General features: G+C 35.9%; 1 protein-coding gene across 1 annotated transcript in view; it reads right to left on the bottom strand.

The window, feature by feature from the left end:
* MYCBP2 (MYC binding protein 2) overlaps window positions 1-25,579 on the bottom strand; it is a 175,664-nt gene that overhangs the window by 10,477 nt on the left and 139,608 nt on the right. The window contains exons 56-74 of the mRNA XM_064408498.1: window positions 18,316-19,959; window positions 17,278-17,447; window positions 16,301-16,545; window positions 15,451-15,618; window positions 13,622-13,779; window positions 13,039-13,238; window positions 12,613-12,762; window positions 11,269-11,429; window positions 10,514-10,670; window positions 9,687-9,911; window positions 8,974-9,039; window positions 7,465-7,704; window positions 7,241-7,339; window positions 6,553-6,633; window positions 5,700-5,966; window positions 4,063-4,346; window positions 3,833-3,929; window positions 1,892-2,011; window positions 204-305 (exon numbers count right to left, since the gene is read on the bottom strand). Of these exons, the coding sequence (XP_064264568.1) occupies window positions 204-305; window positions 1,892-2,011; window positions 3,833-3,929; window positions 4,063-4,346; window positions 5,700-5,966; window positions 6,553-6,633; window positions 7,241-7,339; window positions 7,465-7,704; window positions 8,974-9,039; window positions 9,687-9,911; window positions 10,514-10,670; window positions 11,269-11,429; window positions 12,613-12,762; window positions 13,039-13,238; window positions 13,622-13,779; window positions 15,451-15,618; window positions 16,301-16,545; window positions 17,278-17,447; window positions 18,316-19,959 (4,634 nt within the window). The remainder of the gene's footprint in view (window positions 1-203; window positions 306-1,891; window positions 2,012-3,832; window positions 3,930-4,062; window positions 4,347-5,699; window positions 5,967-6,552; window positions 6,634-7,240; window positions 7,340-7,464; window positions 7,705-8,973; window positions 9,040-9,686; window positions 9,912-10,513; window positions 10,671-11,268; window positions 11,430-12,612; window positions 12,763-13,038; window positions 13,239-13,621; window positions 13,780-15,450; window positions 15,619-16,300; window positions 16,546-17,277; window positions 17,448-18,315; window positions 19,960-25,579) is intronic.

Genomic DNA, 25,579 nt, shown 5'->3' with positions numbered 1-25,579 from the left:
CAACATTACTGTTTTAAGTTGGAATTTCTGTTTTCTGAGCAATACTTACCTAGAACACAAATACTTCAAACATATATACAGTCCACACTGGGACTGAAGAAAAGGAAGAAAGGCCAATTTTACCATTCTCTATAATTATTCTAAATTCTTTGATGAGGGAATATATAAAAATAAACACAAAACTGTATGATTTTCAGTCTTACCATCTGTTTTTGTTGCCCATCCTTTCCCATCCATCTTCCTGAGGAGAGTCTATCAACATGATCCTGATCAAGTACGCAGAGGGATGCCAAGGCCAGCCACAGCTATTGAAAGGCAAAGTAGAATTAAATGTCTTAGGCATATTAAAATCAAACCAAATACTGAAGAGATAAACTTTGTCGGATAAGAATGTCACCGTTACCTGCAAACTCTATTATTGTTAGCTGAAGCCTGCTCATACAGAAGTTTATCTTCCCAAATAAGTCAGGAACACAATAAAATTTATTTAACTTTTGGGAACTACCTTGTTTTTTTCAGGTATGTCACTTTATGATTATAAATACAGTAGTTAGCACACAAGAAAGAAGAAAGTGAAGAAAGATCAACCAAAGCACATTATGAAGAAAGATGACAAATACAGACTTGTACATTGACCCAAACATTGCAGGCTTTGGGGAAGAAGAAATTCAAGGACACAGACTAATAAAAATAAAATCAACCCCAAAAACAACCACCCAAAAACTTGAGCACAGTGAGACTGATTTTCCTGATCCCTCCTCACTGCATCGAGCAACTGGCTTTACCTAGAAAAGGTTCTGAGCTAATTAGTCAAAGGAAGCTTTTCTCTCTTCTTTTCCACTGACTACAGAGAAATCCTGAACAGATGAGCTACATGAGGATAATTTGTCACTGCAAACAAAACTGAAAGGCACTTGACTGCTGCTTTTTGGATCAATCTTTAATCAAATATTTGATTTGAATAAAATAGTTTTTGTTGAGAAACTTTACTGGACTCCCCCAAAACCCCACATCTCCACGACAGAACTACACTCAGTCACAGGAGTGGCTGGGCTGACATTCAGGGCTCCTCTAAGACCTGATTAAACTAATATGACAACAGCAGAAGCCAGTGGTGATCCAAGACTGTGACCTCCAGAAAGCAGAGACTATATGAACAACAAAAATGATGAAAAGAAGAACTGGTACAGCCTTTTGAGATGGAAAAGAACATGAGTGTCAAATGCTTGAAACCACTGCAAACAAACACTTTTTTTACTTTTACATGTAATTATTCAACTTGAGAAGCTAAAATCTGTGCTCCCTATGACAGCAGGAATGTCATAATTTACAAATATGCTGTTCTTGGTATTTCAAGCAATCTGTTAAGGTTAAAATAGTGCTTAGTTTCTATAGAAGATTCACAGACAAGGTAAAGACCAAGAAAAGAAAGTCACCAGGTTACACCATGTCAGGAATAAAGGGCTCAGCAAATATTTTTTGTGACAAACACAACTGAAGCTTAGCTTAGTTGTCCTAGAGAACATCTGTTAGAGTGTTTTCATAATAGCCTTGAGATGTGGCAGCTGATTACCTAGAAGTCAAACCACTTATAATAATTGCTTGGAGAGCTGAAAGAAGACAGCTGATACATATTGTGCAATTTTCCACACAGATGATCTCACATTTAGTGTAAGACAAATGTGACAAACTTCAAGCAAAATTATTTAAAGAGTAAACTTCCAAATATATACATTTCACACTTATTCTTCATTATTTCTGAGATTCCCTAAATACACATTTAATTCTGATTCAGTTTTGGCTTGTGTATTTCTGACCTATAGAAGGTTCTTGAATGGGCTCCTACTGCACATTTACAATGAACTAATGCTAAGTTTGGTGAAGTTCTTACTCTGGTAGTTCCAATGCACCTCACAGGTGATCTGTACTCTTCTTCCATTTTGGTCAGAGCTATGATGGTTTCAGCAATAGCATTCTTCGTCACGCGTGACCAAGCTTCTGACAGATGACCCTGTTAAAGAGGAAACTCAATTTATTATTATTAATATTAAAAGCAACTAAAACTGTAATTAGAACAGCTACAAAACATTAGGTTAGTATCTCAAGTTAGAACAGGAGAAGAGGAAATCGGGCATGACTGATAAATTAGGTGTTTTCACAGAATTATTTATGTTGGAAGGAGTTTTCAAGATCATCTAATTCCAACCCCTTGCCATGGGTAGGGACACCTTCCACTAGACCAGCTTCCTCAAAGCCCCATCCAACGTGGTCTTGATTCTCAAATCAGACAGATCTGGTAAAAATTAGCCCTCAAATACTGAGGTGACTGATTGAGGTTGTCTCTGACCAACTGCTGGAATAATTAACTTGGAATAGGTAGAGGGCATATAATATGAAGAATGGAAAGTCCTTTTCCTAAAGTGTCCCCCACCCCTTCTGGAGAAATAAAGATGCAGAGCTGGAGCACGGATAAATGACTGTGACCAGCACACAGATCACAGTGGGTTCCTATAAAAATTAGCTTCAAATGCCTAGCTCATCCTCTTGAACAGACTCCACAGTTCCTGTATTAGAAAGAAATAAAGAGGAGTACACAGCAAACATCAGAACCACAGCACACTTTCTAATCTTTAGCATTCTGAGCCTATGCCACTGACTCATACCCTCAAGTTTCTGATTCAAAGGCTGCTGCATCCTTCAATTCTTATTGTAATCTCTAAAGTCCTAAACTTTATGCTGTAGGTGACACATAGTTGAGATTCACTGGACTCTAAAAAGGAAGCTATAGTGACTAACTCGGATACAGGTACCTACACATTGCAAATGGTAGGAAAATGTTATGTGAAAGGAATCACATTTGTAACTCTTATAAAGAGGATAGTTAGACTGATGCCACCTTGCTGATAATTAGCAGCTCTAAAAAGCTTCCAAAAAGTTTTCCAACACAGACAGAATTTAATTGTAACTCTTATCAGTTATGAGATTCTAAAATCTTGCAGTCAAATCAACAGAGAACTACCATCCAGCTTCAGCAACTTTGAGAAGGAACCTCCTTAATCCAAGCACAGTGAATGGCTTAGAAAATAGGATTTCCATTCTGAAGATACTGAAAAACCTTTCAAAGGGTATTCGCAGAGGAAAATCTGGGTCATTTAGAGCATCTCACTGAAATAGGTGCAGAATTAAGGGAAACAAAAACAACCTCCTAACTAAATTCCTTTCCCAGAAACAGATACAGAGCCTTTTTTTCTTTTCCCAGCTATTTCTGGGAAATAGCTGATTCACTTTTCTTCAATTTTTCTTCCAAAAAATTGTCTGAAGCAGAACTACGGAAAATTTAAGCCCAGATAAACAAAGTAATAAGTAACTATAAGTGTAGATTTCAGCGACTGAAAGAAGTCAATCTCAACCAGAAAATCCATACAGTAGGTCTTCATACAGTTACATGAAAACAATGCTGTTATTTTACCTCACAGGTAAGTTTTACTTTTCAACTGAAGTTCTGAGTGTTCAAGATTTAAAAATTAAACTTTAAAGTTAATAATGTTAGAAAATGACCCATAATTATTGTTTACCTCTTAAATTTCTAGTAAAAGCAACTTTTTAAAAAACTTATTTCAAAACTGGATTTCTGTTTAGCAGAATCAGAACTCAGTTGCTACTGCTTTTAACCCTAGACTCTATCCAGAAAACTGTATGGGTTTTTTTTTCTTGAGACCAATTTACATTTAACAGCTCAATCTGATACTAACTGTAACAAAAGTAATAAAAATGTACTTTTTATTATTGGAAATATTTGAATATCATCCACATTTAAAGGATAGAAACTCACTGCTGCCATGTCTTTAATGAGCTTAATGATGATCTCTGAAATCTGTGTAGGTGTTGACCCCTTCATCCACCAATGACTTTCACCTCGCCGAATATAGCTGCAAAGGATAAATGGTAACAGATGAAATAAACTCAAATAGTTAATATTTGTCAAAATCCAGCACAAAGAAATAGTGTACATACTCAGCATACAGTAGGTTGTAGTAGTTTGTTACATATTTTTAAACTAACCTGGAATTGAAGATCATTGGAAGTGTGACTGTAGTGACTCCTTTGCCCGCAGTAGTGCCAGCTGTCCCTGTGATAGTAGTTCCTTTGGCTTTTAGCTGTACAGTGAGAGCTTTGGCAATGCATCCCAAAAACATGTCCAAGATACCTAGTTTGTTCCAATCTCCTTTTTCTGTTGAGTGAATTATATCACTTATATCTGCTGGTGGAAGAGACTTCACCCCTATAATACTTGCCAGGCGACTGGGGGTTACCTCGGGCAAAACACGCCTCAGTAATGATGTTACCTGGAGAAAAAAAAAAACAGAATACCACAGTTCTTACCAAGACAGCTGGAGTTTTCAAGAAAAATCACGTTAAGTCCTTCTTCACAATTTATTTCAATTAGAAGGACTCAGTCTAATTGCTGTACTTAATTACTCCTGTAAGAAATTCTGCAGTATTTCTATATAATGATGAAGTGTTTATTAATGTAAGCAGCAAGACAAGGCCAAAGAGTCTAACACTGATCTCACCCAAACAACACTTAGTCTCCATATAATAACAAAATTACGTTTGGTACTGGACTTAGAGCAAGAGTGATACAGATGTTTGTAGAACTTTGATTTGCTTGCATGGTACCCACTTCATATGTATTACTGAGATGTCAGAAACCGTGGTAGACTACTGTGGTAGTCCAACTTATTTGCTGGACTTCTGGAAACAAGGTACTTGCCTGAGGTACTAAGAATTATAATACTCTTTTCCAATGCCTTTGTTTTTCCTTTTGATAGTCTAACTGGAATTTTTTTGCTGTGTCAGTAGCTCTGGACCCAACGAGAGTTGTCTTGAAATGATATAACCTTATCAATTGGTGAAGCTAGGGTTGAAATTGCATCTATTATGCAAAGTTTGGTCCAAATCAGCATGAAAGCTGATGAAATCTTAAGTACTTAACATTTCATATGTAATTTTGCAAGCCCTCAATGTTCTCTTGAAAAGCTATTGCCTATCTGCAATGTATCACAACTACTAAGTATCTGCCTGCAAGCAAGTTGAGCTCAAAAATGGTAAAAGGAAGAATAAAGAGTATGAAACATAAAAACTGCTGCAACAGAAACTTGAAATCCACCTGAACAAGGCACGGCACCTAGCAACAAAACAGTGCATTAACTGTACTAATACAAATATTTTATGTTTATATATTATTAACATATTAATTATTTATGTATTATATGCACATAACTATATATACCCTCAGATAACGCTCAAATTCAGAAAGAAACAGATATTAAATTTCACCTTGAGGATACCAAGTGTACCAAGAAAGGAGCTGTCTAGTTCCACACTACTACACTTAGAGCCTGAGTGTAAAGACACAGAAGCTAAGGACTCATGCCAGGTCCATAACAGACTCTGGCAATTAAAAACTTCTCATCTTACCCACACAGGCTCCATAAGCATTATATACACATAACAGGAAATACTGAAAAACCACTGTGCTGGTTCATCTGACAGACATTTCTACCACGCTCTAAAAAACAAACACCCTAAAACCTGGCACTTCAATTCCCAAAAGAAATTCCGTATTTTTTCCAATCACATGATTTTAGTATTCCCAAGATGCTTTTCCAGCAATACCAAGTGCGGTCAGCACTGACCTGCCTCTGCACCCTGGGAGAAGCCGTGTGTAGCAGGGAGAAGAGGTCCTGGAGCAGAGTGAGCTGCTGGGCCAGGTACTGGCGGCCCACGTTGGAGCCGCTGAGCGCCAGCACCATGGAGAGCAGCTCGAAGCAGTAGGCGTCCGAGGAGGCGTCCTCGTCGCTGGGCTGCGAGTTGGCGTTCTCCTTGCTGGAGATGGCGTGCTCCCACTCCTCGCGCACGCGCGTCGCCTCCATCCGGATGGCCTGCACGATGTGGGCACACACCTGCCAGACGCACAGCAGCTCTTAAAAACTTTCAGCAAGTGCAAAATGTTTAGGTAACTTCACAAGTATGGCTAAAATAGGAAACCTGTGGAATTTGGCCTGCACTTAAAATTACTTTTTAGCATAAATTCAAATGAAGAATAAAATGCTGAATTTGCTCATCTATGTTCTGGAAAATTTGACTGAAATTACTTTAAATTTTATTTCAGATTATTTAAATTTACTTTTTACATAGAATTTAGGCCAAAAAAACCACTCCACATAAAACCCCTAAGAAATACATTTACTCAACACACACAAATAAAAAGCACTTATTAAAAATAGTCTCTTGTTCAGTTTACTGATCCGAAAACTTAAAAAAAGTTTTGGAAACAATAGCATGATAAAAAGCATTTTTAGGGGACTATAATATTTGCCAAGATGAGTGACAAAAGTAGATTCTGCTTAATTTACTAAACTAAAAAATTTCAAAATTAATTAACAGCTCTATTATTGTGAAAATCTTCATAGCAATATTCACCGCAATTGAGCTTATTTATTACAAGATACCAATATTTAATCCTCAAATAATTTCAAAAGAACAAACCTGTTTCTGCAAATTCGTCAGTTTGCTCCGGCTGAATATGATCCCTACCATGTGCTCCTTCAGGTCTGCATCTGATGTTGCCTTCATAAAAAGCATGTTTAATATTAGATCAAAAGTTTCAAGAACACTTCCTAATTACTGTAGCAATTACCATGGAATGTGTCAATAAACTGTGTTTTATAAGTTAGTAGCTTTTTTTACAGAAAGATATATAACCAAGATCAATTTAGCTAAGCTTAATATATACCTCTTCAATGTATTAACTTTCCCTTTGTAAGAGGAATTGAAGCATCAAATGAAATAATAGGCAAAACAAGTGAAGCGCAGTTTCTTCATACTTTTTTCTACACATTAACAGTGTCTCTTGAAGTAAAAGATAATGGCCAGAACCTTCAGGCTGACCATTACTACAGCTGTTAAGTACTCCTCTAATTGTAGGCATCATTTGCATCACCATTACTATGGTGTTTCCATTAAATGCATATGCCTCAGTTATAATTTACTTTAAAATAAGACACTATGGTTTAGTATTAAAAATACACTATGATATTTTAAAAATAAGCAATTGCAACCTTTTACTTCTGTTCTGATCTAAAAATTATGCAGCACAAGAAATGGAACAAATACTGAATATCATCCTGGATCATTTTTGTCAGCAAAGTATTATGGATAGAATACAAATAAATACATTGTGTACTTTTTCTTCTCCTTCTGGGGATGATAACAGTGCTTTTTCTTCTTGTTCTGGGGTTGGCTCAGCATCTCCGGAGATAAGTTTCCCAAATACCTGGAAGAAAGACAATGATAATTAGTGTCTCTCAAAGACAAACTAGTGCAGATGTGACATTTTCCATTAAAACATAAACCGCTTCACAGTAACTTTCACTGAGTAACACATCATTAAAATCTCACCTGGGATGTTATAAGTCGGAATACTCGCAGTGTCTCAGATTCACAGTTTCTTTGTTGAGCAACACTTGCAGAAATCTGGCCTGCTATCTTAATGCTTTCACCATCCTTCCATCCAAGAATTTTCACTTGTCGAACTCTTAATGTGTTCTCTGGACCCTTCAATTCAATTTTGATGATGTGATTATCACCTCCAGGAAGCTCACTTGTTACCCAGCCAATATGTCTTGAATCCAAGTCTACCTATTAAAGAGGAATATAAAGTTGGAAACTAACATTACATCAAACAACAAGTCACCTATCATTATATATATATCACTGTAAGAAATCCTGTGCTTGTAATGAAAATCTCAACCTGAGCAGTAAGACTTATGTTTAATGATAAATAACCTCCTGAGTTCAGATTAAAAAGTGACATATAGCCATTTCAGTTTTATCTGTAGAGCTGATTAGAAATAGTGGCCTACCTATCTCTTTTATCCTCAAAGCAATAGCTCATATATTAAAAAAAAACCCAAAAAACAACAACAACTCTTAAAACTAATACTTGGTCACTACTTTTATGAAAAAAGAAAAACGCCTCTACAATTTAACTGAAAATATAATACACAATTATAATTTCACACATTACTTCATCTCTATTCACACAAACCCCTGCTGAAGAAATTGTTACTCTGTGGAAGTCAGTGTTTGCTACCCTTACACCAAGACATGCAGGACTTAACTGTAAAAAAGGGGAGATGAACTGTATCAAATTAAGTGTATTTTATTTTAAAATAAGTACTGTTTAAAAAAAAAACAACATAAATAATGCTATATAAAATAATATATTTCATATGAAACTGCAGCGTCACTACTGGAAACTAAGCACTGATAGGGTGCAGTGCCTCACATCATTACTCAGAGAAACCCAAGCCCTGAGCCAAGTGAGCCCTCTCTCCATGGGCTCATTTATAATCAAGCTAATATTTGTTCTTTCCACTTCTACATTAATTCTCAGTGTCTGCATTTAACTGTGCTGCAGCAGACAAGGCTAACTTTTTTTTTAATACCATGAGACAGGATACAGTATGTGGGTGTGCTGGAAGGTAAAAAGCTGTTGGAAAAGTGTCAGAGCAAAGAGGAAGCAAAGCTGAATCAGTCCCTTGCCTGTGTTCTGGGAGTTTTTTGGGAAACCTTCTCCAGCTGAAAGGATAAGTCACCATATAGTAATTAAAACTAAATTAATCTAAGGAACATTTTAGATAACCCTGTTCTGTTTCAGTAGACTAAAAGCTTGATCAATAGCCATTTGAACATACAAATCAATAGCCAATAGATAACTGAATTCTGTCATTAATAATGACAGAATTCAGTTATGTATTCAGTATTTTCCAAGGTTTATTAATAATGTCTGATACTTGCAAAGTAATTTATCACCATAAGAAATGGAAACTATTTACTCAGAAAAATCTCTGGTATGTGCACAAAAAATAACAGCAATTACTGTACATCAACTGTTAAAATGTTTACCTGCTTTATTCTGCAGAGATCTTCTACTGCCTTGCCAGTTAGGAAGGTCATGGAGGTCACTTTGTTCTGCAACAAGCAAGCAAAATAAGAAAGAAACACTTCAACTGAGACAGTTCTGACTACTACTTCTGTATTAAGAGAGTACATACATAAAAGAGAAAAATTGCTTCATTACAAAAAAACCCCCATGATCAAAAGCCAAGACAAAGAATTCCTAAACACAGCTCTCTAACACAGTCTGCTCTTCATAATAAAAGCTGTAGTTGAAATACAGATATACATGTAAAATTACTGTACAGATCAATAAAAAAGAACCAGAAAGTCTGTCTAGTTCTAGAAAGTCTCTCTAGAAAGTAGAAAGTCTAGAAAATTTGGATTTCATGACAGGTCCTTATTTCAATGCTTCTGAAGAAACCATGAGCATGGAAAGTAACATACAAGAATTAAATTATTGGAAATGTGTCTGAAATAGAACATGCCACTAAGAATTAAGTTTCCCAGTTTCAGTTTTATGTAACTGCAAATTCAGACAGATTAGTCTGATCATAACAGTTCCTGCTTTCTAAATCACAGGACTTGGAAACTTCACTTTGAAATCTGAACTTCAGCATTAGAATTACCAACTCACAAAGAAAACAGCACTTCTTCATTGATAAACACATACAGCTTGGATTATGCACCTTCAATGACAGACAGTTTTATTTTCCTCTTACCCCAAGATCTCTGGAATTGTCTACATGAACACAAACATAACGTGCATTGATTCCTTTTACACAGTTGATTGTGATGTTTTTAGTTTTGTTTTTGTCCTCATCTCCTGACTCCCAGAATGTTTCTGTAGATCCATCTGTTAAACTACCAATCATAGCAGGTCGGCTTGATGTCTTAATGTCAACAATGCTGGTTAGGTCTTTCAGACAAACTACTATACACAGTTCCTGTGAAAACAAATGGGAATTTTTAAAATACTTGACAGTAAGCCCAAATACATGGGCACGGTTTACAATTTTTAAAATCACACAGACATTTCTGATTTGATGAAATGTGCTCTCCAACAAATTTGTCCTTGATTCAAATTATTTAGTCCTTTAAGCCAAAGGAAACATTAATAGCTAGGAGCTGAATATATTAGCAAATGCCTAAATATATTACTAAATGGAAGAAAACACTTAAAAATATTAAACAGAAGTATTAATTCATGCTCCTCAGAATAACAGAAGGAAAAAGATGTAAGCAAAGAACTGGAAGTACACAATATTAAAAAAGCTAACCAACTCCATGACATTCCCCAAAAACTTTACTTGCAAACAAGCACTCCTCCAAAATTTAGGCTGGAGTAATATACAGGCTAAAGGTCAATATTTGAACCTCTAAAGTTAAATATGAGAGCCTAAATAGCAGGAACAAGACCCTAAACTGAGATTTGTTCGAGAAAATATGACACTGCAATAAAGAGCCTTTTAATTTAAAGAGAATCATCATCGGAAGTACAGACTGTTCACAAATACCTCTGCTTCTGAGCCAGAGCTGTAATACTTGCCTGATTCATGACTTCAAAACCAGACTGAACGCTGATACTAAAACTCTCTTCACTATCTCCATCATCAGATTTCGACAAAATATTGTTGATATGATGAAAAACATTGCTCTGGTGCAGGAACTGGTGATCAGATTGTTTGAATTTAAGACTCCAGCACCTGAAAACACATTTAGTTGACTTTGAAATTTGAATGTTGGCAAAAGACATAACTTATCCATGAAACTATTAATCACATTTTTGCTTCTCAAAGTATTTTCTAGAAACATTTGACTTCAAATTTTGCAGGATCTCAAGTGTTTCTAGGGCACCTTTTTCAGGAAAGCAGCAATAAACTTTTCTTAGAATTTTAGTAGTAAATGCAACCATTATTATTAATTTTTTGTCTTTTGAGACAAATACACAGAAAAAATCTCTAAGTTTAAAGATACTATCCAGGTGACAGATTTCTGAGCAAAGAGCACTACAAAGCCTTGCACATACACACAGATCCTTCCATATTATTCTATTAGATGTTTTCTTTTCATAGTGGGCACAGCATAGAATTTAAAAGTCTCCACAATTATTATTTATATGTATAAACACTTGAGTGTCTTCTATGCATCTCCTTCCTAGGGGTGAGAATAGACGTGCTTCTTCTTGCACAAAGCTTTTAAGCATCCTATTTACATTGGATAAAACCTTTACATTGCAAAATCTTTTAACCTGTAATTCTACATTTCCAGCCTTTTCAGGAATTTTTCTTGATTTGTGCTTACCTTAAGGCCATTTGCTGTAATGCACTACCACTAGGAAGAGACATCATAAGATCAGAGATTGTCTGAAGAAGGCGATGGAAAGTGTGGGGTAAGGGGTGAGCAGCTTCCCCAGCAATCACTATATCTGACAGAGGGTGTTCACACACTCGTGTGTCTTTTTCCTACAGAGCAAAGCAATTTGGGTGTTATTAACAGACTTTCTGAGACAAAAGTTAAGTAAACAAAAACATTTCTGCTATTTGCTGTAAGAGTAACTGCAACAATCTTACAATGAATGTGAACTTGACACAGTTCCTGTCAGAGAATTTTTGGAGTAAGTTACACACAAGCCTCAAACAGGGGATTTGGGAAGTGTGTTGTATACTGCACGTATTTCGCATGACTTAAAGATGTGAAACATTATACAACAATAATTTGAAAACAAAGAAACAAATCAGAAATAAATAGTTGAAACCAACTTTATCTGAGCAGCAAAATCCACCCAATAGCAAACTTGATAACTAAGCTGATGTTATCAATTGCTGCATTTCATTGGAGCTCTGAAAATAACAATTCTTAGTTAAGGTGTGTCAGTATCAGAAAGGCAGTGTACCAGGTTACACTGCTGAAAAGACTAATTTCAGAACAACTAATTTCAAAACTTGATTAGATTTGAAGTGATAAAGATTAACCTGACTTATTGACAACACTAGCATGATTTCTTTTAGCTATTCATTGTGGATATGATAATGTTTTAAATCAGAGCTAAGTCTACAATAGGTTGTATCTCAATATCTTTGTTGTAGATTGTATGTAGATATCTTTTGGAAGTATGAGATGTTAGACTGCACCGTTTTGCAGGCTACATTTTCAGAGCTATAGATTTTTCTTAAATCACTGAATCAAGTATACCTACTGCATATATAATTACTTATTTAATCATTTATATACATACACAGCAGTATGTAAATTAACAATGCATTTTCATAATTAACTTTTTTTAGAACACTGAAAGACATATTAAACCAAACCAAGATTCTCCAAAAAATATTTTCGCTTCTCTCTCGTCACAGGGAAAGGAGGAATAAAAAGCAAATGGTTATATTTTTTAAATGGATTAGCAATGTGCTTGTGCTTTTTTTGCTTTCCTACTTCCCAAGAATACTAAAAAATAATGCTTTAGAAGACCTCGTGATTCATCAGCACATAGGAATTGATGATTCAGAAGAAAAATTAATCTATGTCTACAAAATTATTTAAACTACAATTTAAGGTTTTGTTTCACAGAGGGAGGATTAAGGAGTTTTGTTCTTCTCATGGAAGTATTTGTAATTTGCCTACAAAAATCCGCAGAACCTCACTTACTTGTTCTGCATTTTCTTTATTTGATTTATTTTCTTCATCCTCTTCTTCTTCAGGCTCTACAGGCGCAGGAGTCAGGGAAGCCACAAAATGCCATAAAATATCATGGAGAGAAGTTGTTTGAATGACATTACAAAGAAGCCAGTTGAAGGCCTAAAACAAATTACATACAAGGAGTTACCAACTGGTTAAGCAAACCTGAAATAAAACCATTTCCTACACCATTCATTGAAGGAGGTGCACTGATGATTTGGACAGACAAAAATGCAAAGGTCTTCAAGTAAGACATTATTGCTCTGTAACTATAACAGTATATTTAAATGACAACTATAGTACAGCAAACATAGCATAATTTTAAAAAAAATTTTCCAAGGCAGAATTTACGACCACATTATTTCAATCACACGAGAGCCATCAGTACATGAATACCTCCATGGCAAAGACTCTGCAAGCAGATTTCCGTAAGGCTTGTTTCATCGCTATTTCAAGTCCTTCCAGATCATGATGCTGGATTACAAATGCCAATACTGGCCACTGGAAATTTCTCTCTCCTTTGGAAAGAGAGCTGTGGGCGGAGATTAACCGAGAAAGTTCAGGAGATGGATGTCTCAGGAGAGAGGACCCCACTTCTATTCAAAAGCATAAAAATATGCATACATTAGATTCCTTGTGCATTTCAAGTTTATAGCCAAAGTAAAAATTAAAAGCAATAAAGCACTTTTAGAACGATTTTTTTTTTCTGAGAGAAAACCCCACTAAAAAAGCAATATGGAAAAATGATGCTTCAACTGAGAGAGAAAATACCACCATCACTTTTAAATCAGGCACAGAAGATTCACCACAAATTTTAGAATTACAGTAAATCCTAATCCACCTAATGTTTACTATTATTTTGTTTTATAATTAAAAAGTCACTACATGTATTTATAAAAAATATATTTGTTTACAATTTCCAAGAAGAACTGCAAATCCTTCAATCATTTTTCCTTGCTTCTGATGTCTGTGCTCTTACCTGCATCTCCACTGTTGACTCGTCTCCTGGGGATTGCTTTTACACGTGCTGGCAAAATTGAATGCTGTTTGTCATATTCTGATGCAACAACTGAATATGATCTTTGAAAGACTGTGCGCTTTGCAAGATCTGTATCTGTGATTGGACTGGTTTCCAAACTACAAAGAAATCAGTGAAGTAATACACTCATTAACAAATACATACAGTATATCTGAATTATACACCAATAATTAATAAGGATACATGCATTTCATAATCACAATGTTACTACTGCATGAAACTTTGTCTTATGTACCTAAGAACTGTTTAAATGCTGGAAAAGAAGGAGCACATATTAGAATTACACACGGTGAAAAAGCATGCAAGTGCTTTATAAACAAATGTAATGATGAACATGATGAGTTCCAAGAATTAGGTATTTCTTTGAGAGAAATAGAAACATTCAGATCATGCCTAATTTGAAGTTTCAGACCAAACTTCTCCTGAAAATGCATGTGAAAACATCTATGAAGTGAATTTTTAATACGCAAGCCAACTGAAATTTAGAACTTTATGTGAAGTAATAGTTTCTAACATCATTAGCCTTAAAGTCAAATTTGAATTGCTACGGCTATACCTCTGACATGTTTTACTCCTTACCTTCAATGGACTTCTTACAGTCTGCAGAAGGACTCCCAGCTTATGCTGTCCCTATAGGCCTCAGGAGACCATGGTGTCCACAGTTTTAATAAAGGAATATACCAATACGATGCACTCTTAAGGAGTTTTGTTAGAAAAGTTCTATTTCTGAAAAGACTACATTATAGATTGTAGTATTCCAATAAACTGTTTGTGCAGTCAGTATGAAATAAAACAAATTGAAATAAAAACAGATTAAAAGAAAATTTTCTCTTCATTACATCCTCACTATAACATGAGGAATCACTGACACATGAGAACACTGAGCATCTAAGTAGATTCTGGACTATTATGAAGAGTAAGAGCCATTTTTTCCCTGGTGCAACAAAAATTTTTATACCTGCTTGAATTCGAACACAGTAAATGTAACATGACAAGAAAGTGGCTTAACCTGACAGAAACCATCTAGCACTCTTGGTCCTAGACAGCATTGTCATTTCTTTGGTGACATTTTTATGTCCCACAGAACAAAGCAGCAACATCTGCTTTGAAAAATGTAAGGTAATGAAATTTCCTCCTGGTCAAACTTCCCTTCAGAATGAAATCCTGAAATGAGAACAACAGCTGCTTCCTTTCAAAAAGCCCATTAATCTGCACTCAATCAGCTGTGATAAAGAATGGATATAGAGTAAAAAAACCTGCTACATTTTCAAAGAGTTTGCAACAGTTACACTCCTTGGATTACTGATCTTTAGATCACTTCACCTGTTCTACAGATACTAGAAAATTTTTCTTTATGGGGAAATAAGCAGGCCTGAAGCAGAGGCTATGGATAAATTTCCCTGTATGCTAAGAGTCTTTATCAACTGAACAAATTCTTTTTGATATTTGGGTTGTAAACCCAGGATCTTTCTAGAGAAGTAACTGAAGTACAGTAAAAAGTTTCAGTTCTGATTTGTATATTCCTTGCATACTTACATATTCAAATATATTTCACTGCTAACAGTTGAAAATAAACCTGATATGCTATGATTCACTGAAAATTTCCTAACTACAGCTTCATATACTTTTGGCTTTTATGCTGCCATTTCAGAGACTGATCTGATACTTTAGCTTCTTAACTGCAGCAATGTTTTCTGTTTTTTTTTTAAATTTGTGTTATGAAACTGCTTTAACATTTGTATGTAGCACCTAGAATTACAGGGAAGTACCTTGGGGGCATAGATTTCATGTTACTCTCTGGCTCTTCGAAGACATTTGGGCTCGCGTCAGGAGTGACGGAGATGTACGGTGCAGGTACTGAAGTTGAACGCAAGTATCTCATCTCATCCTGGAACAGGTTGTCATCCTGGTACCCAACAAAATTTTCATGGTGATGCCTAAACCAAATGAGATTTTTAAATGAGGATTAAAGATTAAAACCTGCTGAAACACACACGCGCACACAGAAGTTGTTTTGCCAATACACCCCGTCAGCCAATGCAAGTCATGTACTCTTCACCTATTAATGCTTTTAAGCTGGTTGTGGCTTTGAACTGTTCATAGAATATACAGTGGCATTCTCAACCAACAGGTAGTGGGGATCATCCTTTTCTACCTTTTAGTATTTTCATAAAGTATTTCCAGAACGTATTTTAGGTCCAAAAGTCTACCTAACATACATGAGACATTACAGTGACATTTACTTAGAATTACCAAGAAAGCAAAAGTCTTCTGATTTCCTTTTCACTCCTTTTAACTATGAAGAGAAAAAAAGAAGCATATATGTCTGCTACTAACCCACTAAATTAAACTCTTCGGGAAATTCTGAATTCTGTGGACAGAAACTGAACTATTATAAAATATTTAGAATCTGAAAGCTACTTAGGTAAAATTTGACTCTAGGAGAAAATACAATCTAAAAGATTGAACAAGATCATGGATCAGAACAGACAGAAGAAAAAAACATGAAGAATTAGGAAAATATGTATTTTTCTACGTAGTTCAGTTTACACACAATTTTTATCCAATGCTCTACAGATGAGTGCTAGAATCAATATTCAATACACGTCTTTTAATTACCTTGCTAATGTCTGTAGATAGAGACATGGCATCTTAATGGGAAAGTCTTCAGAAATTCCTTCTTTGAGACTGGGAAGTTGAGATTGGAATGCTTTTGCAGGGTTATAGCAGAGGATACTGGGCTCAGCAGCACTACTCAGTGATAGTAAATACAGTGCATTGGCTTTAATCACTTGATGAGCTTCCATAGTTGGCAAGGCACGAGGTGTCTTAACTTGCATTGGTTTTCTCCTAGATTGTTTAATCTAGATCATTTAAATAAGGCATCATTAAATTCACCACAGGAAAATCTGAGAACCTAACTCATAATACAGCTACTTAGTTCTACCTGTTGTAAAATGCCTCCTATGACAGAACACACTTCTATTACTTTCTTACCTTTGCAAACATTTAATAGTTTGATAGTTCTGACATTTCCATCAAGATGAATTTTGTGTGCAAAAAGTTTAGCTTAAAAATAAAGTTAAATTAGCATCATTAACATCAACATATTTGCATACTTTGAGCAAGATTTTGAAATTAGTCCTTGAAGACCACTACAAGAAAAACACTTTTTGTACTATTCCCATTAAAAACTCCTCTAGTGGCATCTTGTATGCAAAGATCTGGATTATTAGAATCATTAAAAAAACTATAAACATGGAGTTAAAACAGCACTCATTTTAGCAAACAAATGAAACCATTCAAAATTAAATAAACTGATAGATACTTAACAAAATTATTACATTCAATCCTGTCATTATACTGGGATAAAAAATATAATTACTGTACAAATTTGAGCACACTATCATCTGAAGGGAAGAAAACCTGTCAGAAGCCAGCAAAGTTTCTATTTTATTATCTTAAACCTAACAATGAGGATAGGACAATATTCCTGAATTATGAAATTCCAAATTTCTTAAACTAGCCCTTCTTTTCAGGGTGTGAAAGCAGCACTATTAAGTAGATAGAAAGTTAAACACATGAGCTGAAAATACCTTCTCTCTTGCTGCTGCTTGCTTTTCACGGAGATACTTTTCTCGGCATCGATCGCACACCAAATACCATGTGCTCCCTCCAATGCCGCCATCGCCACAATTCCCAGCCCATCCTCCACAGAAGTGCCCAATGCTGTTGTAACCTTGGCCACCTGCATAGCGGCCACAGCCTACAGGGGGGAAAGATAACAACTGATTTCAAAAGCAGGATTCTTATTCTATTACTCATTGCTGTAAAAGAGGGATGAAGAGGGGAGAAAGGAAGATGCTTGTCTTTTCCTGGCCTAATTTTCTACTTTTCTCTACATCTGAATTGGTTACTAAACAAAGGTCTTGTCTGTGTGTCCCACCAGTGTATAAAGAATACAAACGCACTGCAGTTTTCAAGTTTTATAAAGAACTTGTCCAAAGCTCCCTATTCAGACAGCTAAGTTATGGTTAAGGTCAGTATTAGAAGTTAGCCAACAATATCTGTAATTTAACAAGCACAAAAATCTTGCCTCCTAGCTAACAAAGCTGAAGAGGGAATGGAGGGTATTCTTTTCGTGATTAGAGTTTCTCAGAAAGATTCAGGACTTTAACTTTGCACACACAGACCAACGAGTACGGCAAAAATATTAAGTCACTGACACCCAGTACTGACACAGCAGACAGAAGTTTCCTACTCTTGACAGCAGACCAGAAACAGAAAACTTATGCCAATTGTAGAAACTCTAACTGACCAATCTAATTTTTTATTTAAATTTTCTCAGCAGTTTCAAATCCTAAAGTGTAAAACATGGCATGTTCCTGAAGAGCTACTGTAAAGTCAGAGCATTATTTTGACATTGCTTCAAACAACTTAAAAACTTTAGATCCCTAGCTACATAAAATTACACACAAATATGTGAAAATAATCTGTATGCAAGTGTAACTTTAAATTTAGTGTATATAATAGAAAGGATAGCCTGACACATTCTCCTAACAGCAACTAACTCCAAAATGTGTGTGAAATATACTTTATGGATGGACATGGGAATTAAAAATACGGAGTCTTACCTGGATGAGCTTGTCTCATGTGGTAAGTCACTGGATATGGATGGGATTCTCCACACAACTCACAGATGGTATCTTTTTCAGGTCCTCCCACTGCAAGCTGGGCCATCTCACCAAAAAGATTTCCCCTTGGCCTAGCCTCAACCTTTTCTTTCTTCTTTTTCTCTTTTTTGGCTTTCTTGTTATCTTTGTCACTTTCTTTCTTCTTTAACACTGCACAAGAACCAGGACTTGGAAAGATCATGTTTTGGGAAGCTGCTTTAATAGTTGCTAAAGAAATGTCTTCCCAGAAAGCTACTAAGTGCTGCAGTGTTAATGGAAGAGGAGACTTAGATTTCATTGTGTGATGACTGGATGTTTCAAAGGAGGTAGTTTCAGTTTTTCCATCCTCACACTTTTCATGCAGAGGTGGTTCTTTTAACATTGAGAGGACTTTGTTTTTATTGATGCTACCCATTTTAGATATATCTGGTCCATGAGGTGAGATGTTAAACATGTTGAGAGCAGATGATATTTCCAATGAATGTCTATTTTTCAACTTGGTTTCTTTTTCCTCTGCAGGTTGTTGAGTAAGGCTGCTCCGTATGGGTGCATGCTCTTTGGACAGTTCTGGATTAAACTTCAAAAAAGATGAGCATGCCATGGCATCATGAACTATTCCTTCATGCCAAAGAAATGCAGCAAATACGGCTCGAGCACATTCTGCAACAGAAGGTGACATTGCTTGCTTGGCAGGCTCTATGGGCTTTGATCCATCTCCTTTGAAAAGGAAGCTGGATTTTTCCTTTTTAGGTCTTGTGTGCCTGCCAGCACATTTACGGCTCACTTTTGGAGATGATCTCATGTCTTGCTCATCTTTCAGTGGTGCTTTTCCAATGCTGAAATGAACTTTATTAGAACCATCATCCAGACTTCTGAATTCGGTGTTGTCTTCACAGGTGGTATCTGTAATGCTGTCAGTCTTTAAAGTACTTGAAGTACAGACTTCAACTACCTCACTGTGAAGATTTTCTTGTACGACATGAGGGGAAGGAGCTCTATTTTCAGTTTCTGGTGCAGGTTTTCCATCTTTTGTAGTAATTTTTGGTTTGGGTGAAGTGGACCTCCCCCTTAAGGGTTCTGTCAGTGGCACTTTCTTTTTGCGAAGGGTGTCTGGATCTAATGTATAAGAATCTGATTTGGAGCGTTCTCGAGGAGGATCAAGCTTTGTTTTTACAGGGGATGGAGCTTTCTGAGGTAGAGTTTTGTCATTGGGTGACGAGGATCGTGGAGAACTAGCACCAGATCTAATGCCTGTAAGCGTCTTTGTCTTTGGAGAAGACGACCTAGTTCCTGGCCCTGGAGATTCAGCTCTCAGACCAGGAGTTGTTCTTCCATCAGTTTTTAGTGTTTGCAAAGTGTTATGATTTGGTGACAAAGACCTGCTGTGCGAGTCTGAGCGCAACTTTGCGGCGTCTGATTTCAGCATCAGGCACTCACTGGCTGATAAGCCATCGGTACTTCTGGGCTTCTTCTGCTCGGCAGCAGCTCGGTTCATTCGCACGTCAAGCTTGGGCGACCTGCAGTCAGCTCTGTGCTTTGATGCCATGTCTGATTTTCCTGCTGGAGAAATCGGTCTAGCAGCTCCTGTGAAATTCATTCGGTCACCTGTATAATGTTTCATAATTGAATTGTTAAAGGCTGACAGTGACACCCTTAATGGCACAAAACAAAGACTGAAGACCTGAACACAAGATAAATATCAAACACATGCTTCTGGTTCACATCAAAATGAAAGGAAACATGAAGGGATCTTTTTCCCCTTAGAATACTTTTGATACATTTCTCTTCCCAAAGATACACAGAAACAAGTGTTAGGAAGTTTTTACAGAGAAAACACTACTGTGGAGGTATCAAAAGGCACAGTTCACTCTTTCTACGAAACACTAGTAAAGGAAGCACAATTTACATCCCTAAGTGAAATTCCAGGAGTTAACTAAGTTTACCACAGTTGCAACAGAAACCAGGGACTATATTATCTCAATGTGTGACAGGCTGACTGCAACAGGAGACTTGCACAGAGATCAAATGTATTGCCATATTTATTTTCTTCAATGCTAAAAAGCCAGGAATTGTAGGAAGTAAATATTGTTAGTAAAGCAAATTGGGCAAGAGGCTTGAAAATATGCTCAAACTCACTCAAATGGATAATCTATGGAATTTACTTTTTCGAGTCCAAAATCTACCCCATGTTCTGCTACCAAAACACTAAAACCCCCTCCAAAACAACAAAGCCACTTTTTTCAACCACTAAGTTAAATGGCCAACTCTGGTCAACGATGTCCTCCTACTTTGATGCACTCATTTATTGTTCCTATGCACACTGACTTTGCATATACATTAATCTACAGAGCTATAAGACTACAAGAGCTGTAAGAACTACAGGTAGCTTAGTACAAGTACATACAACACAAGTGTATGTAAAAAGCAGCTTATTAAGGCAATCTGTTCCTGATTCACCTCTGTGAACCAAGTCTCTCTCGTAGAACTGTATTTTGAAAATTAATCCAAGCAATATGGAAATTACTGGCAAGCAATGCAGCAGTTAATACAGCTGTCTCTCCACAAATCCTTACTGAAAAATCTTGAATGCAGAGTTAAATCCATTTGATTTGACTGGGATTTCATTAGTCAAACAAGAGTAGTGTTTCCCTAGTAACCCTGCAGAATTAGGACACAGAACTTGGGAATACTATACTTTTATAGATACTAAAAGGTTATTTGCATTTGCCTGGGCATATTTTTGGGAAAGCAACTATTTGTTAAAAAATAAAGTTTCAATTAATCAGAGAATATTCACAAATTTAAGCCCTGATTTCTAATGCGAACAGGGTAGACAATCACTTTTTATCTAGTACCTTCAGTATTAGAAGATGTGAAATCAGTGTCTATTTTCTTATGTATTATGGGATCTGAAGTAACTTCATGCAGTTCTCAATCACTAACCCTTACCCCTACCCTAGAAAATATATAGATGCAATCTTTTCTAACTAATATCTCTCCTAATATAAAAAACAACCAAGAAAAATTTAGAGCAAAAGTTAGCAACCAAGATGCTTCCTCAGGTTACAGAAAAATATTATTTACTTGCTATTTCCATATTCAAATATCTTACAGTAAAATTAACGACAGGAAAAAAGTGAAGGTAATTAATTATATTGCAATAGTCAACAAGCCTGAAGGTTAGAATATTTTTATGCTTTCCCAGGACATGGCAGAAGTTCGTATTTTTCTGAGCAGAGAAGAAATATTGTGTCTATATTCAAGAATAATACATCAAATGTAAGCAATAGAATATAACAAGAACATAGCAAGTATTTATCATCCTAATCAATTCCGAGAGTCTATTCTGTCTTGATTTTTACAAGTTCTATAATTGTTTTTCACTTGGAAGGGTGAAGTTGGAATAGAAAGGCAAGAAATTACACAGTAAATTGTGGTTTATAAAATGACTGTTCTTGCTAAAAGAAAAAAAAAGTTTTGAAAATATCAGTCCAAGCATTTCAACCATACCAGCTTAATTATTCACCAGTTTTACTCATGAGCTATTTTGAGATGCTTATTTTGTGACAAATTCTGAAATGCAAACTGGAACTACTTTTATACACATTTTTCCCAGTCTGGCAGATGAGAAAATACTTTTGATTCAAAGTTTTGGAGAATGCCTCAGTAAAGAGAAAAGAAAGTGAAAAGATGACAGTCATTTCAGAGGACATATAACACTTCAAGTCATTCAGCAAACGGATGCATAAAGTACATGCATGATTAGCAAATACCAATGAGGAAAACATTCCAGAACAAAACTGCTTATGAAAGGTATAGCCTAAAAATGGCTTCCAACAATGAAAGTATCTTGTTTTTTAAAAAAACCCAACGTTCTGGATTTGCACATACAGAGATAAATAATCCTAACTAGCATTCACAACTATCAGCAAAAAAAGAAAAATTTCCCAAAGGAAAAACTGCATAAAACAGCAAGCTGCTCTGTCTGTATGAAAAAAAAAATTCACATATTTTACTTCCTGTTTCCTCTTATATACTTCTTTTGCCTATTGTCTGAAACCAGCTGTAATTAGACTAACAGTCACTTTCCATTTTACAAAGCAGAGACAGCTAGATTGTGTATCATGGAGTTGCTGCAGCTCAGGAAGGCAACAGTGAATGATTACATCAGATGAGCTCCCAGAACATTCGTTTTCAAAACATTATTTTCTTACATGAATGCAATGAAAATGAATGGAAGGAGAAAGAAAAACAAACCCAAAACATTTTGTAGGCAAACAATCTGAATAACCTTGCTATGTTGGCATGCATACCCACCCTTCAGTTTGTGAGAGAGAGATGAGATAGCAGAGGCAGGCCCAGCTACATCACTAGTTTTGTAAATACGCTCACGAGAAGCAAGGCAGCAGGATGGAGTTTCTACAGTGGAAAACAGTTGCACAGAAGCAGCACAGATTCAATGCAAAAGCAGCAAAGATAAAAACAAGCATTTCAAATGATATGCATCTTCTTTGTTACATATTCTGAATTCAGTGTTTAGATTCCTACATTAGTTTTCAGTGACAGACAGTAGTTTGTAGCAGAATGCAGTGGATCAGCTTCCTTGATCTAAAAATGCTGCAATTTCAATCTTAGATTCAAGGATCTAAAAATGTAATATATGAGGGCTAGCCAATGAGATTTATGGTTTATTATAAAAACCAGCAGTGTCTAGTTTTGAACTGCACCTAGGTTTGAGATGTAAACATTTAATCTGTAAATTCAGAAATTAATTATTTAGAACTTCAATATGGCCTTCCATATGATCAAAGAATGAAAAAAAATACATTAAACACACCAAAACTCTGATTGCTTCTCAATAATGTAATGTTTTGAAAAACTTTACTTAAGTAATGCAAAGTTCCTCAATACAAGAAACATAACTAGCAGTAGATGAATGTCTACCAAACAGTACACAGATGAAAAAAACCTGTATCAGCTCTTAAAAATAATTTTGATTTAAGAAAAATTCTGATGTAATCCAAGATAATTTCAGTAGAGTGTACTGATACGAAATCTGTTAGAAGTATAACTCTACAAAAATGAAACTTAGAGAGAAATAATAGGGACTTTTCGTTTCAGTCTATAATTAAATTTTTCTATTTTTTCTGGTTTTAATTTTAAGTCTTACTCCTTCATCTGGAGAAAAATAAAAGTAAAATTCTTACTGACTGAATTGTAAAGAGAATGTGTATGTTAGAAGATACTGTTTTAGATACACCCTTTTTGTACAAATGGAGTAAGGTAGTTGTATTGAAAATAGATTATTTCCTACACTGTTTAAGACATGTTTTTGTTCTGGTAATATATTTACTAACTTGTACACTTAACCAGCCTGCTACCTTATGCAATGAGTTATGGTTCTAGAAACTCTACAATGAGAAGGTGTTCATATATTTAAAGTAAGAATTTAATTCTTTAAAAAAAAGAAACTAATCCTTAATTTCTCAACACTCTATTATCACAGATTTAACACCAGTATTACCTACTTTTGATATCTACAAATGATTTGGAGAGATCCAGTAACAAGTATATAGCTTCTGAGTAACAGGATGTCACTCTGTCAATTTTTAAAGGTAAAAGGCAGACAAACATTAGGAGCACAAAACAGCAGCAGCAGCAAACCTAAAAAGGTTGATTTGATACACCAGCACCCCACTCTACAAATACTGAAAGGAAAATCTTTAAAAATCCACTTTCATAAATGCACATTTATACTTCATTCTTTCACTCTGTCTCTGACAACACTTACATTTTACAATATTGTAATCTAGTGTTGACTTGATGTACTATTACTACACAATCCTTTCAAGGGGACTGTGGGCCCAGCAGTATGACAATCTATGTATACCCAGGATAACTGGACAGCCTCAGGGACCAACATTTTGATCAGGATTCCCTCTTCCTGAAACATCCTCAAAGACTACAAAGACCTGAAATACAAGACAGGCAAGGCTGTCTCATGAGCCATTCAATGTGACAGTGTGCCTTTAGTCAGGCTCTTTCCTTCAATGTGGAAATAGCTCCAGCTTGAAAAGCTACCCAATATGGAGACATAAGAGGCAATTCAATTTCTATGGCAGGATGCAATCTTTTAACAGCTCTGCCTACTTCCTCTGAGGAAACCTAGGAAGCAAGACATACCACTACTGGTTCATGTAAGTCTTTTTTAAACAAACTCTGTAACAATGACATAACATCACTGGAAAATGGAGTTAACTTCAAGTTTCTTCTGAAATGCCACTGCTTTTCTGCATCATGCTAAAGGAAAGCACTGACCTGCCTTTGCTGTGTTGCCTAAGCAATGGATACCTCTTAAAAACAACGTACTCTTCTTTTACTGACATGGAAACTACACTACATCTGTTAGCTGAATTTCCTCAAGCACTTCAATCAACGTATCTTTCTTCACCTCCTGAAAATGCCAAACGTCGTAGTAACAGCAGGACTAGGACTTCCTTAGAAATTATTTTTCCATGAATACAAGAATGCACTGAAGTAAAAAAAAACCTGTATTTAGTATGGTAAAAGTAGGGGTATGAGTGGAATGAATGAAAGCAAAAGCTGAAATACGGTATAAAGAGAAAAATACTAGCAATATTCTATACCAATGGTGGGGTTTGGAACACTAACACTTGAGCTCCTGTGCTGGAAAGGTAGATAAAAAAAGAATTCTATACTTTTCTAATTTGTAACTACAACTTTTGAAGATGTTGTATGAGGAGATTAGTTCTAAAAAAACATGTGACGCAATTTGTACTCTTTCGCCAACCGTTACCATACCAGCCCTCCGAGGATGGGTTTGGATCGACCTGGCCAAATATATGTTTCATATGTACCCTTGCCTGTAGAACATGAAAAGCCTAGGTTATGAGACCATTTAATTTAGCTCAAATTTTCAGGAATGATGCCTTGGCAATATGTAGCATATGAAAAAATAATTAGACCAGTTGTCATTGGTTTAACTGATGATTAAATCACACACAGAAGAGATCACCATGCCTGGTTGAGAAGATTCTCTCCCTTTATTTTACTGAGATACTACCAAGAAGCACATCTTATGTGCTCCATATGCGTGCTGGTCGTTTGTGCCCTCTCTACAGTTTTAGAAAATGCAGACAGAAGAACTGTGGTTCTAAATGCAATTTCACCAGCACCCAGATGGAAAGGAACAAAACCAAAAAGA

Source organism: Passer domesticus, chromosome 2, assembly GCF_036417665.1.
Source record: "Passer domesticus isolate bPasDom1 chromosome 2, bPasDom1.hap1, whole genome shotgun sequence".
Classification (NCBI taxonomy): domain Eukaryota; kingdom Metazoa; phylum Chordata; class Aves; order Passeriformes; family Passeridae; genus Passer; species Passer domesticus.
The sequence above is the reverse complement of the archived record's forward strand: the minus strand, read 5'-3'. Positions and strand labels throughout refer to the sequence as shown.